The sequence below is a fragment of the Poecilia mexicana genome, unplaced genomic scaffold (assembly GCF_051168715.1).
Source record: "Poecilia mexicana isolate PSO_F unplaced genomic scaffold, ASM5116871v1 scaffold_5, whole genome shotgun sequence".
In the NCBI taxonomy this organism is placed as follows: Eukaryota; Metazoa; Chordata; class Actinopteri; order Cyprinodontiformes; family Poeciliidae; genus Poecilia; species Poecilia mexicana.
In genome coordinates, this window is record NW_028263374.1 from 11,645,829 (window position 1) to 11,660,819 (window position 14,991).

The following is a 14,991-nucleotide window of genomic DNA, read 5'->3' on the forward strand; positions in this document are numbered from 1 at the left end:
GAATGCCGACTGGAGAAAGTTGTCCCACAGACAGGCACTGACCTCTACGAGGTGGGTCAGCCACAAAAATATCACTGCTGAAGATGCTGGATGTTTGTAGTGGTCCACAATCCTCTTACTTTGGAAATCAAGGTCTCAAGAGTATGAAGAAACGCTGGAGAGGCACAGAATCCAAAGCTGCTGTGATTTTCCCAGTCAGTGGTGATTTAGTGAGGCATTTCATCTACTGGTGTCGGCAACGCTGTGTTTTATCGAGACCAAAAATCAGCAGAGCCATCCGTCTCAGAGTTTTAGATCGAACGCTGCAAATAGGTAAAAAACAAACAAAACCTGATGGAAAAATAATGGCATCAAGATCATTTGGGAAAAGAAAAAAAGTTTATTAACTTAACAAGCATACAAAACAACAAATCAATTTTTAAACTACCAGTGCAGTTTTAGTGCAATTCCAAAATATATAGATTATATGCATTTTCCATATGGGCATTGTTAATCAACTGTCAGAAACAACCGTTTAAGTAATTTGATTATCTTTTAAACAATTATCCTAGCCAGAGGAAATTCACACGTCATACCATCTTGAGGTAAAACTGTACACATCCAACCCTTAATGTACAAAACAAAGCACTAAAGATTGACACGTTAAATATTGAACGGAAATATTAGCACAATACAAATCGATGCATTTGTTAGACTTAAAAAAAAAGAGAAAAGAAAATAAACAGTACTTTTGGTTTTTGAGTTTAATAAATATATAGGTAATGCACCATTTCAAACATAGACAGAAATTGGTCTGAAAAGATACAGACTGTCAGTTTCCATTTAAAAATAAAAAGATTTTTCTCATTAAATGCGTTTCTTTTTTTTTCCGAATTAAAAGCTGCAGCATTGAAGAACGTGGGGGCAAAGTGACTTATTTAGTCATATTATTTATCCTCAGCCTTCAGGTTAAAAAAAATAAATAAAAATGTGTTAATAAAACATTCAATGTTCGATTCCTCAACAGCGATTGCAGACGCCACAAGTAAGTTTCATTAATTTCTTACTGAATGAGAATCTTTCTGTAACTTTAAGACCGGATCATAGAATTACACGGCGAAGATGCGAGAGCAGAGTTCAAAGACGCAAAAAAACAACAAATACACAGAGAGTACTTGCTTTTAGTTGGGTCCTGGTCGCATCCACCTTTCAAAATGTCCTACTCTTGCAAGTTTCGTGTACAGCTTCACCGTAAATGAAATGGAGTCGTCCTTTTAAAAGGACCAGCCAAGTATCGCTTCATATCCACCAGAGAAACACTTTGTACCCATTTCACAATTAATTTTATGGTCGTTTTCTATGTTTTGCCAACTTAATAGTTTCTGGTTTGTGTAGGAGCCAGTCTGTCAGAACCGCAATTAGTGGAAATGGGGTGGAATTTAATGTCTTCAATAAATATATTATAAGTAATGTAAAATATTTGGAGTTTTAGCATTTTTGTGATTCTGCTTCTACAGAATTAATCAGTTAATTACTCAATTAATTAAACTACTGCACAATGGCCTAATGAAGGTATGAACGGTTTGCTTACAGGTAAAAAAAAAAAAAAAAATACATGTACGAAGGGAGAAAATGGCAACATGGAGGTATGAACTGGCCAAGGAGCAGTTTGACCCAGAAGCCCTTTGAGTCTGAACTCTGACCTGCTGGTTCTTTCTGTCCAACGAACAGAATCGGGCTGTGCTTCATTGTCGGCAAACACAATATGAAACAGGTTCCAACCCTAAAAGGTGTAAGCTTCACCATTCAGTGTGCCATGCTGAACAGTTTCTCTAAAAAAAAAAAAACAAAAAAAAAAAAAAAAAAAAAACATCTGAGGAGCTCTGTAGATCGATGTATAAATTGCATGACTAAAGCCTGTTTATAAAAGGCAAATATTTTAACGATCCATGATTATCCCCCTTGGCTGACTTGTTTTTCCCTCCTCAGGTGCTGCAGGTACGATGTTGCATAAATAAACTCACCATGGAACCCGACACCCTTGCAAAGCTTATTGTTTTATACATTCCCTCATTTCAGAAAATTGGTTTCCCCTCATTTATATGTAGATATAAATGTATGTTTTAACTCAGCAGTTAATTCGGTTTCTTTTTTTTTTGTTCAATCACATATTCCTCAAGTTAGTATGTTAGTAAGGAAAACTGCTATGGTCTGGTTTACCTTGGGGTTAAATACTAAATACACTGCCATCACAAGTGTACAAAGCAAAAAAAAAAAAAAAAAAAAAAAAATACAAATAAAATAAATTTATGCATGGTAACATCTTTCACTTGTATACAATTTGAAATTGTATGGTACCCTAAATACTATGTGCCCTTTGAAAAAGCAAGGAACGTGTACATCATTTAATATTTGTGCCATTTCTCTAATATGTGAGATTCAAAAAGCACTCGAGGTTTCATTCAGCACCAAGCCACACAGCGAGAACACATATAGGCCTTTAAGACACAGCTCTCAATCACAGCATGTTATCTGTACAGATCACAACTGGGTGAGCTGTGGCCATCCTTTCACAGAGTCTGAACTAAAGTAAACGCCATCTTGTATCGCTTCTTCTGCTTTACTCGTAGCTAAACACAAAGTAAACTCAATATGTAGCCGACGAGATCGTCCTCCCATCTCCTCGGCTACATATTTTACAATACCCTAAAGAATTTGTTTGTTTTTTTTTCCAATCTGTGCTTTAACTTTGTAAATTAAAGAAGAGAACGGCATGGCCACAGCTTAAAGGGTAACTCAACAAAAACTTTGGCGCGCCTCTGCTTCACAGCCACGCCCCAGTGACGTCACAGCAGGTGTTCTCCGCTACCCGTCAAAGACGAAACACCTGCTGCAGCATCAGTTTGACTAATGACTAGAAGCTGCAGTCACGGCCCACACAGAGGATTACAGCAGAGCTCATCAGCCTTATGCGATTCAGTGTTCAGTTACCCTTTAATGCTTCTCTTTTTGGTCTCCTCCCAGCATAGTCTGTACACTCTTCCAGCTCCACCTTCCCCAGTTAATGAATGTCGTTCCACTAGATTCCTCTTGCATTGTCCGTGTTGCACTCTACCTAATGCACTCCTCCTCCGACGGGCTTTCTGATTCTTCGTTTTCACTGTCGTCCAACTCTGGAAGATCTCCCCAGAGGAGCAGATTCAGACCTGCAAGGATATTTAGGTGAAAAAAATAAAAATAAAAAAATAAATAAATAATGAAATATTTAACAGGAAGACATTACATGTTTACAACAGCCCACATTGGCACCCTCTGCAATGATGTGGAAACAGTTAAACTGAATTGATCTTTCACTGCAACTGCATTTACATAACTTTAAGTTAGAAATTCTGAAAACAGCAAGTCACAATGAAAGATGATCTTTTGAGAAGATGGCTGTAAGGATCAGCCATTGGTACAAACAAGAAGTGATTGGAGCAAAAACTGCAGGTGAAGGCCTTCTGATGAAAACAACCACTGTGTGCGATGAAATAAATGTGGATCCTCATTCTGTTGCAATCTGTGGAACAAAAATTACCATCTGGGTAACGTGATATTTATAAATATAAATTCCAAGAGACGCTGCGAAATTTTATAAAGTCTAAATTTCAGCTGCATTTATTTTATCCAAATAGTTGAATGCTACTGATGATTTTATTGAAAAGCGACTTCTTTGCATGGTAGTTTTTCCAACTGATGGAATGGAGTGAAATTTCAAAGGTTGGTTTTTTTCCAACCTTATTCTTCAGCAGTAAAAGAAAAGTTTATTTTAAGGTGTTTTGCACATCTTTAACAGCGGGGCCTGAAGAAAAAAAGTACCTGGTAAAAAAAAAAAATGATAAAAGAGGGGTGGGGGGCTTATACTAACCCGTAGCATCAAGTCTGTTGAGAGTGGACACAGCGTCACTGTTGAACATCCAGAAATGGCCGTTGTTACATGACAGCAAGCAGGGTTTGCAGGGGGCAACCACATGATAACCCACAACATTGCCACTGTGAGCAGGAGTTAGAGGGAATAAAGAAGAAACCACAGGTCAGCACTTTTCCTGGGGACATGTGTGAAAAGTGCTAACTCCACTAGTGGCTGCCTATTATCTGCCAGGTGTTTGTTTTTGTCCTGTGTACAACAACAACAAAAGACTGGGAATACAAAAGAGGCTCAAACTCTGCTGCAATGTGAATTCACCTGAAATATACAGCAATGAAACTGCTTGGCAACTATTCCGATCATTTTAAGTGGAAACTTAAAATGCAGGTATTCCACTAGTAGTTCGTTCAAGTAGCAAGTGGGAAATTAAAGCAAGTAGCGTTTCACTTATATAACAAACAAAAAAAAAACAAAACAAAAAAAAAAACAAGCCTCATTTCCGAGCTAAAATAAAGCCTATTGATATCCTTGAAGACAACGATACTGTGAACATACCATTTGAGACATGCAATGTCTCTCAGTTTGCATTTGCAGCTCTCAGTCGAGTAGCAGCTGGCCACAAAGTCAACAGTTCTGACGGGAGGAAGCATCCAAATAGACACATAAGGCATTAAACACCTGTATAAAAATAACATCGACACTTGCTACACATAATACTTTCGTGGAAATATTTTACTGAGCAACACTTCTTGAAGCTAATTCCATCCCAGCAGCGGACATAAACAGAGGCTAGCAGCTAGGCTAATCCAGTTAGCACCTACCTGTTTGGAGGTATATCCGTGGAAAAGAGCTCAACTTCGGTGTCCGCAAGAAGCACAGCCTTCATCCCCCTGGTGCACAACAGACTGTCACAGAAGATGCAGTTCACCTGGGCCACGCATTTGTTCTTAAAGCTGGCGTTGGACGTGGACATTGTTGTTTAGCTAACAAAGATAAACCCCTCTCGCTGTTCAAGCCGGTGGTGTAAAACCAGGGTGGATCGGGTAAATGGTAGACGATTAACGTTTACTGTGGATGCGGCAACGGCGAATGGTCTAACGTCCTTGTACAAAAACGTTAGTCGTTTTGTTTTTTTCACCCCTCAGCGCTAAAACGGAAGACAGGTAACGGTACCTAAGAGGAATAGATACAGATAATAACCGCAAAACGACCGCTACATTGAAACCGGTTAGCTTTATTATTTAAAAATAACTAATATCGCCTTTTTATTCAGCTATCTCGAGATCCATGCAGATATACTTAACAGCTAACTCAGTAGCTGTCAGCTTTGTTTACAACTTCCTGGTGTTTAACGACACTTCCTAAAACCACGTTTAAAAGACCCTACATCGGATTCTCATTGGATGATTGTTGCAGGAGCTAATCTTATTGGCCAGTTTTTTTACAGGACCCGAATTTGATTGGTTGAAAAATCAAAGTTGAAAAGCCCTCAGTAAATAATGTAAAGATCCATTTGTTAAGTGAAATGCCATTTAAATCTCATGCCACTGTTTTAGGAGCTAAAAGCTGGTCCGCATCATTTGTCAGCCAACGAGACAGAAAGTGGTGTTCCGTGTAGGCGGGGTTTGCGCAACCATTTCATCCAGTGCATCCGGGGCATAAACGTGCAGATCCATCGTTGCACTCCTCTACCTTGTTGCTAAAATGTAGAATAATAAAGGACAGAAAAAGTAAGTAACATGCGAAACATCGCTCTCTGACACGGTACAAGTCAAAACAAAACAGAACAAAGTTATGATCACTTAAGCACTTCATGAAAGTTGTTTAGTGAGTGGGACTGTGCACACCAGAAGAACAATTTACTGTACATCATCTGATGATGTGTAACTCTTAATTGGTATGGTATGGCATAGTGTGATATGGTAAAGGTCGTGGTATTTGATTGGAAGAGTTGAGATTACATTTGGTTATCTGTTGTTTCAAAATCCTACTCATGGGCAGATAAGGCAATGGCTGAGTTACAGTGAAAAGAGTCTCTAAAAAAAACATATTGTGATGTATCTTTTTTTCTCTTGGCGTTGACAACAACAGATAATTTTCAATGTTTCCTTGATTAGAATCACATCAGACTGGGTCAAGCTAGAGAAATAAAGTTTGGACTGAGTCGTTCTACAGTGGTAGCAAGTGGTTTAAAACTGATTTTGTGATTGGGAAATCCTTTGCCATTTGGGGCATTCATAGTTGGGGTTTTTTGCGTCTTATCCAAGGTGCCACTCATGCAAGGAACATTTCTGTCCAGGCTGTTTATTGGCCAAGATATTATCTCTTGTTAGTCTGTATTTTGTTGCCGCCTGCTCGTGTTGCCAGTGACATGATAAACTCTGTGAAATAATTTCTTCCCACCAAACTTGAATCAAAACAGTTAAATATCAGAATATGAATGCTGATGTGTTAAAGCTTTCTTCTGATAATGTGATTAATGTTTGAACAATCATATCAATATTTTAAAGATAATAAATTGGGGTATTCCCCCAATACTACATGTTCAGGTTTCGTACTGCATTTTGAATTTTCACACAATTTGTTTTGGAAATCTCCACACGATAAAAACAAAAACAGTTGATTTTATCATTGTGTCGTAGGCAAAGTTTGCTTTGTGTTTTGAATATATGTGCTATTTAGCAGATTATGTTGGCTCGCTACTTGACCTTTGTCAATATGCTGTTCTCAAAATGTATGGTATAAAAAATTTGTTATAGCACAATTTATTCAACATATTTGCTCTATTCTGATCACACCAATCAACAAGCCACGCACTAAATTAATAAATGTTCTTAGTCATTTATTAATTTAAACCTAGTACTGTCACCCTCACATACAGTGACTGTAGGGGGCGCTGTTTCTGCAAAGGTGTTGTGCAATGTTCACCACTGAAACAAATACTGATCGATTAAGTATTATCTAAACGCATATCTGTGATCCCCACCGTGATGTCAACAAGTGAAGCATTTAGAAGTGTGTAATAAATTGAAATTTAAAGGAATAAAAATTTAAATCGGCTATTTTTTTCATGAGACATTACCGCCTCATGTTCAAACGTCTAAATGAAGAGAAAACAAAGACATACAACTGAACGTTCTCAAAGTCAAATAAAATCTGATCACTTGGATTATTTGATGTCATCCGTGCACGTGGAAGCTTGTTAGATTTTATTTAGATTTTTTTTTTTATTGTAAACAATGTCTTACAGCAAAAGACATTGTTTATGTTATTGTTACACAAAAGACATAACCAATATCTTTTGCTTATATCTGAAGACAAAAACAAAGACAAACTGACATGTTGCTGAGTGGCAAATTGGACTGTTTAGTGAAACGCTCCCTTACAGACTTCTTCTGCTTTTGTTTTCTCGTCGCAATTAATCAAACAAATTCTCAAACTGGAGAGGGCTGAACCAAAGTGCTTCCCATTGGTGCGGTATTAATAATAAAAAAATAGAGATCAGGATAAAAACAGGTGGAAACAAAACAAGTAATTAGACAACGTAGGTAAAAACATGAACTTGTTTGGTATAAATATAGACAGGACAGAGAACTCCAGGGAATGCTCATCATTGTGTCGTTGATATTGGCTTTCATTCTGATTTTATGGAGTTTCAGAGCTTTAGAAATGCCATTATAATCCTTCCCTGACTGATGTATATTATATTAGTGATTTATTTCTCAAGATGTGCTGCGTTTTGAGACTTCTGTTATCAGTCAAGTTGCAGTTTTGATTATTATTTATTTATTTATTTTAATTTACAGGCCTGGCAGTAATCTTTCTTGGGTGTAACTGGTGAAATGTAATAATAATAATAATAATAATAATAATAATAATAATAATAATAAACAAAAACAAAAAAAACAATGGTTAACCAGACATAATTCATAACTCAACAACATAATTTTATATTTTCAGATAGTTTGATTAGAATAGCTCCCCCCGCCCCCTAATAAATCATTGAAAACTGATTGTTCCAGTACCTCAAATTTCCTTGGTTTGATATTAAAATTAGCCCGAGAATCTGGAACGTTTGTTGAAGTGTAACAACAACGCACAAACAATAAAAAAATCTGAAAGGGTAACATAGCTTTTCACTGCTCTGGGAACCAAAGAAAAATAATCTGGCGGTTAACTTAAGAAAAAAAAAACTCTTTACTTCATCGTGGAGGTAAGTCGTTGCTCGCTTTGCCTGTGTGAGTTCTACCCATGTGTGCATGCAGGCATCCATGCTTGTCCTGCGCAGTAGAGCTGACCAACACTCCATCACCACTTTGGTTTCCTGCCTCTTTCTCTCTCGCTTCAGGAGGAGGAGGAAGAAGAAGAACAGATCAGTTGAGTTTAGACAGGCGGGCGGGCACCAACGCGAGAGTTCTTCGCCATCAGAGGAAGTTTTAGAAGAGCTTACTTATGAACTCTATGTGTTAGGTTTTATTTTATTTTTTTTGTTTGTTTGTTTTTTTTCCTTTATGAAGGGAATGAATCTTTTTCCACTTGAAGTTTTTTTCACCACAACCGGTTTTGAGGAGGCGGTGAGGCAGGAGCAGCAGCAGCAGCCGCGCCAAACTCACAATGCGCCCTGAGTGAGCCGAGGCAAGGAGACAATACAGACCGGAGCTGCCATCTCTCCACCCGGGATCTCCCCGTTTTTGGGCTTTTTTTTTTTTTTTTTTTTTTTTTTACTTCTTCTCTCTTCTGAACGTTGTTCCGGAAAGGCTTCTCTTTTTTGTTGCTGTTGCTTCTACCCACAGCCGGTTAAGCGAGCGGTTCAGAGTGGGGGGGGAAAACAAGTGGGATCTGATCTCCAAACTCAGCCATGACGTCTCCGGCGAAATTCCGAAAGGACAAGGAGATCGTGGCCGAATATGAAACTCAAGTTAAAGGTACAACTTTTTAATAAAAATAAAAAAAATGCATGTCGCTGCACAAAGTGAAGCAATGTCGCGTCAACCTCCCTCCGCTTCCTTACTATAATATTTCCTTTGGATCGGCGTGTTATTTTCTCCCTCTACCTCTGTGTCTGCGCCCTCACCTATCACTCCTGCTCCTTTTTAATTGCGAAAAACGAATTTGTCGCCAGGCAGACGTATCAGATGTCTACTATTTAATTAATTGGAGTCATTTAAAGGGTAATTATGATGTCTCCAAGCGTGTGATCGCATGGGTAAGAGGCAGCGCATAGATGGCTAACAAAGGCAGGGGGAGGAAGGAAAAAAAAAAACGCGCAGAAATCAGAGGTGTAGTCCAGATGTGGCCTCAGCGGTCTGTTATAGGGAGAGAGAGAGAGAGAGAGAAAAAGCATATGCAAAGGTGATGTGTAGTAGAAACAGGAGGAGGAGGGTGGAGGGGGGGTTCAACACAAGCTGGGGTGTAGGGCGTTTTCTTTCCCTCGCTGCATGTCTCCTGCTTGTCTGCCTCGCTATTCTGCATTATGCTCCTCGTTTATGGGTTAAACACACATTGCAATTAAAAAATGGGAGGCATGCTCATTGATTACAGCTCATCTACAGGTTAGGCTGGTAAAAAAAAAAAAAAAAAGAAAGAAAAGGAAAAATCAGATTGTACTGATTGGGTTCTGTTGTGGCTTGGTCTATGAGAGTTAAAGTGACTGCTTATCTGATCTGTGAGGTTATGTGGTTCATACCTCAAGCTGCAGAAAAAAAAGGGAAAAGAAAATCAGGGGTGGCTGGTAGGGGGAAGAGGGGATGAAGACAGGATATGATCCTCCCATGTGAACAGCCTGTGCACTCCAAGCTCTGCCACCACCGGTGCTAGATCACTTGATAAGATGGGCCATCATCATCACCACTTCTCACCTCCATTTAGGACCGGTCTGATCCCTTCTTCCTACTTGCACTGTCACCCTCAGGCGCTCCCCCCCTCCCCTGTTTCCTCAGAAAGAAACTGCTTTCCACGATCAACTTGTTTTGCCAGGGCTGGATTAGTCAGCCGCAAGGGGAAGAGGCATAAATTATGCCGTTGGACTGGAATTTCTTGTGTTAAAGTACACAAATTGAAAGGAAAACACGAGGTGAGCGTTTAGGTGTGGAGCCTTGGAACACTGTTTTCCTTTGGAAAAGGCTCAAGTCTTCAGAAGATAGACGCGCAGCTCTCAGACGACTCAGACCGATGACAAGAAAGGGAAACTCGATGATCATCGGTTCTGATTGTAAAGGATTGCAAACTGGGCTTCGTTTGGATTGCAAGTGACTAATAACACTGATAAACGAGCAGGGGGTTGCCTCCTTTACTCTCATGACCCCTAGACCCTAGATCGACATGTTTTTCAAGCTCAGTTTAAGACGGCTGTTCTGGAATGACCTCAGAAGGTCTGTATCGAAGTTATGGAGACGTCTGAGTGTGAGCTGTGTCCTTGGAAGAATTTCCATCTGTGTCGGTGCAAAGTTGACGGATAGATGCTCAAACAGACTCCCATCAGTGCAAGGTGGTCCCATGGAGTCAAATACAAAGTCATGTTAAAATTTTCAGGTTTTTTTCTTGTAAAAACATTGGAGAACCATTATGTAAAGTTAAATAAAATGTATAGATTTTTTTTTTTTACTTTAAAGTGACAAAGTGGCAAAACACGCTGAGGAGTGGCCTGCATGTTTCCCCACATTGGTTATTTGCTTCGTTGTCCGTACTAGCATAGGTTGCTAGCTTACAGGCGTTTCCTGTAAACTGAACAAGGCCATAGGAGAATTTTAACTGCAATGACTCACGTCACTATTAACCTGCTTCCTCTCTGCCTGTTTGAAAACTCTTGTGAAGTCACCCCCACTGTACCATCAGTATCTGTGTCTTAATCTCCCTCTGGACAGCTGTTTAAGCTGGGCAGTCGGCGCGAAGGCTTTCTTTGTCGCCACGGCGTTGTGACGGCTGCCCGCCACGCATGTCACACTGTGGACTTAATGTCTGTCCATCGACCCACTGCATCGATTTCTACAGTCGTTTACTCCACTGCTCCCCCTGTGACCAGCTGCACTGCTGCTCTGCCTCCACTGTAACACTGCACAATTTTTACACATTCGAACTTATGGAAAGGTAAACCTGCATATCCGCATAGTTGCTTTTTTTTTTAATGTGCTCTACGTGTGTTGATTTGTCTGCTGATAATGCGTGCAGTCTGTCTGGATGCAGGGGCAGTTTGTCATGCTGTTTATGGTTGTGTAACCGAGGGGATACCTTTCTGAAAAGAAAATGCTTTGCTGCAGCAACACACTGCAGCATCGCGGGGGAAAATAAATGCAAGTCCTTCTGTGGATTCCAGATAAGCTTGCCGCAGAAGTAGCAGCACAAGTATGCACCGGTCCTCACAAATAGCTTTCGCATTGCAAATTGACCACCTAATGAATCTACTTAGCCTGACTATTTAAGAGTTATGCTGTAGCTGTTACCTCTTCAGCCTGGTAGTGTTTATATCGCCCACTATCACACTTTACTGCACTATATATGTCCAGAATGGTTTCAGTTAAGAGTGAAGTCACTTCGGTCTGCCATTCCTATTCGGTTTTCACTGCTTCTTTTTTTTAGATTTTCTTCTAGTTTTCACTTCCTTGTCTGTGCTTTACGTAAAAAAAAAAAAAAAGAAATACCCATAAATCCAGATAAGACAGTGTTGGCTCTAACAGATATTGTTCTGTTGCAGACTGACTGAAGAATGTTGCCGTTAATGCGTTTGTGCACATTGATGCTTTGGTGCCCTCATCCCTCTCTGAATCTACTGTACTTCACACAGATGGAGTGCTGATATGGGATTCTGGCTGAGGAGAGGAATGTTCCTACTTGCTTAGGAACAGGGTGTGTTCGTTAGTGTATGCGTATGAATGTGTGTGTGTGTGTGTGTGTGTGTGTGCACGCATTTAAAGGGACACAAATAGGTAAAAGGAAAAAAATTGCAGAATACAGAGGGGGAAAAAGAAACGGACATGGCAAGAACGGCAGCGAGAGGGAACGAGGGGATCTCTCAAACAGGGGATAAAATACAGACGACCTGTTAGAAACGCGGCCGAAACAGTTAAGGAGTGTGGCTTTTGTTTTATCCGGTATTAGGGATTTTACATTTGAGTTCGTCTTTTTGAAGCATAAAAAGAAACTGATTTTTTTTTATTATTATTTTCAAAAATAACAAAAAATTGTGAGGTACTTGTGTTCAGCCCTGCCGAGTCACTTTGTTAAACCCTGAGCCACTGGACTCACAGGCTTTTGAGGTATTCCTCCAACGGCTTTAACCAAAAACAATTTTTAACCCGATAGCTGAAACTCAGTCCAACTGGACGGTGAGTGTATGTGTGGACATACATTTCCAAGTCTCCCTCACAAATGACCAATTGGATTTGGCTCTGGACTTTCACTGAGCCATTCGAACTGATAAATATGCCTTGACCTAAAACATTTCACTGTTTCTCCGGCTTGCTTGTTTGAAGATTGTCGTCCTGCTGGAAAACGAATCTCCGCCCCGGTGTGGAATCTGTTGTAGCCTCTCACTGGTTTTCTTCCAGAATTGCTCTGCGTTTGGCTCCATCTACCTTCCCAGTAACTTAATTGCTGAAGAAAAGCATCCCCCGCAGCATGATGCAGCCGCCACCCTTTTTTTGTGTGCGTTAGGATTTAGGATGCTTTCTCCATCTGTACATGTTGGTTTTCTTGCTCGCGTTGCAAAAACATATTGCGCCTTCTCCCACATGTTGGTTGTCTCCTTCACATGGTTCGTAGCAAACGGGAAACAGGACTTTTCATGGCCTTCTTTCAGCAGTGACTGTCTTGTTTCCACTCCTTCATAAAGGCCAGGCTGGTGGAGTGGACGGGTCACAGTCACCATGTGTCCAGATTGTCCCACCTGAGCTGTGGACTTCTGCAGCTCAACCAGAGTCGCCATGGAAATGGTTTGTGCACTGATGTTATTTTTTCAACTCTCTGAGGTCTTCACACAGAAGCTGGATTTACACTGAGATTGGATCACACACAAGTGGATGTCATTCACTCATTAAGAGACTTTGGAGGGCAGTTTGTCGTGTTTTGGTGAATGACATCAGAATAACTTGAGATTGTTCAATGCTTGCCGTCCATTGAACATTTTGGAAATACTTTATTTGAAGCGGTGTGCATAAGACTGTCATGACACTGTCATGAACATGACATAGCATCTGTTACGAGCATGAAGGAGTCTTCATGAATGTTTATGACTGCTGTCATGAAGTGTAAATAATGACACTTTTAAAGCAAAGTTGTAATGAAACTTGGATTAAAAGTGTCATCATTTACTGAGTGACACTACATGACAACAATCATAAACGTTCATAAAGATTCCTTCATGTTCATAACAGATGCTATGTCATGTTTATGACAGTGACATGCCAGCCTTATGCACACCGCTTCAAATAAAGTGTAACCAAGATTTAAAAAAAAAAAAAAATCAGCATTTTCCCTTCCACTTCACAACCTCTGTGTTGCTCTGTCCGATTAAAATCCCTAATGTAATATACTGAAGTTTATTTTCACTGCAAATTCAGGGATGGAGTAGATTTGTTTAGGGATTAGAGCCTGAACAGTGCGTCTGCCTGCGTGTTCGTTACTGAGCTCCGTGCTGACAAGGCAGCTGTGGAAACGTATGATTTAGGATAAAAGACTGCTTTCACTGCCACACAATGGGAGAGAAGTGGTGACACAGAGCGGGACTGTGGATCTGTGTCTTCGTCTCATTGAAGCCCCGTGCTTGGGCCATACGTTGAGGCGACAGCTGTAATTTATTAAACCAAACAACAGTGGAAAAAGACGTACACGACGGCTCCGCGTCGGATGCGTGTGGCTGAAAACGCGCGGCGGATTCAGATCGTGTTCAAATCGAGGCGATTCAGAGGGTCAGCCGTAAAACGCGTAGCATTTACTTCCTGTAGCCCCGCGCAAGTGCGCTGATTGAAACTGCTGACATAGCTCAAAATAATCAGACAGGAAGGAAGGATGTTTGTGTAAAACAGGAACACACATGGATCATACAGAAGTGTGTGAAGCTTCCTGTTTAGGCCCACGGCTTTGTGTTTGGCCAAAGGAATCAGCTGCCTCTCACATAACACACACACACACACATACATGCACACACACACATAAAGCTGCAGGACTTTGTGGTCTGTGAGGCTTATTTTGAACCTGCAGTTACCATTCTTGCACCCTAAAATAAAAAGCAATAGAATGAGACAGACAGCCTCCTCCATCCGTGGTGTGGCAAAAGAACAGTAGTCCAAACCAGGTGTCCCTCTGTGCTGTAGGATGTGTGTGTGTGTCTGTGTGTGTGTGCTGTGTCAGCACTTGACCAGGCGCTTATTGATTTCCTGCTTCCTCCGACTGTTTGCTTTCTTATTCTTTGCTGCTCGATATGAAAATTTACTGCCGCACCTGAGAGAAAACATGCAGCAGCACTACATCTGCTCGCTCTGTAAGTGCTGAGGTGGCCTCCTGCAGTGGACTCACTGTTTAACATGCGTGTGTGTGTGTGTGTGTGTGTGTGTGTGTGTGCGTGTGTGTGTGTGTGTGTGTGTGTGTGTGTGTGTGTGTGTGTGTGTATGTGTGTGTGTGTTGAGCTAAACTCTGGTTGAACAGGTCAGCTTTTGTGCAACGTCACTCAAACAGGCACAAAAACTCAAATTAATTCATGTAAGGCACAAAGTCGCTCACAGCCGCGCTCGGCCCTGCGGGCTTGCTGGATTTGTTGTTACCTGCTGTGGCATTTAATTTAATTTAATTTAATTTTTTGCATAATGTCAACTGTCGCATTCCTCTGAGACAGTTGGTTTATGTGAGATGACAAAGTGGTGGTGCAGAAGAAGTTGCTACATGCCTTGCATTTGTGTTTGCGGGCTCCGCGGTTGGGACGTTACACCGTCTTCTCAAATGATTTTTGTTTCGAGGTGTGAGGGATGTCATTTATTAAACTATTTGGATGTTTGTAAAAGGTGAAAACTGAATTTGGAAAAAATTGAAGGTCAACTCTCATGAGTCCCTCTATAATTCAGCAGCAGCCAGGACAACAGACCACGATTTCCAATCAGCCGTGGCGTCGTCGTCAG

The 14,991-nt window shown here is 40.6% G+C and overlaps 2 protein-coding genes across 3 annotated transcripts in view; one reads left to right on the forward strand and one right to left on the reverse strand.

Annotated features, from left to right (window-relative positions):
* Positions 1-359: 359 nt before the first annotated feature.
* On the reverse strand, positions 360-5,230 carry LOC106933987 (protein FAM72A). Its single transcript, XM_015013594.2, has 4 exons — positions 4,708-5,230; positions 4,442-4,519; positions 3,887-4,011; positions 360-3,185 (listed from the first exon to the last, which is right to left on the reverse strand). Exons 1-4 carry the CDS (start codon positions 4,857-4,859, stop codon positions 3,091-3,093), a joined length of 450 nt encoding a protein of 149 aa, XP_014869080.1. The 5' UTR covers positions 4,860-5,230; the 3' UTR covers positions 360-3,090.
* A 2,428-nt stretch (positions 5,231-7,658) lies between these two features.
* The window catches only part of srgap2 (SLIT-ROBO Rho GTPase activating protein 2), a 60,399-nt gene continuing 53,066 nt past the window's right edge, over positions 7,659-14,991 (forward strand). For both annotated transcript variants that reach the window (XM_015013542.2, XM_015013545.2), the window contains exon 1: positions 7,659-8,811. In XM_015013542.2, coding sequence (XP_014869028.2) covers positions 8,745-8,811 — 67 coding nt within the window. In that variant the 5' untranslated portion in view covers positions 7,659-8,744. The remainder of the gene's footprint in view (positions 8,812-14,991) is intronic.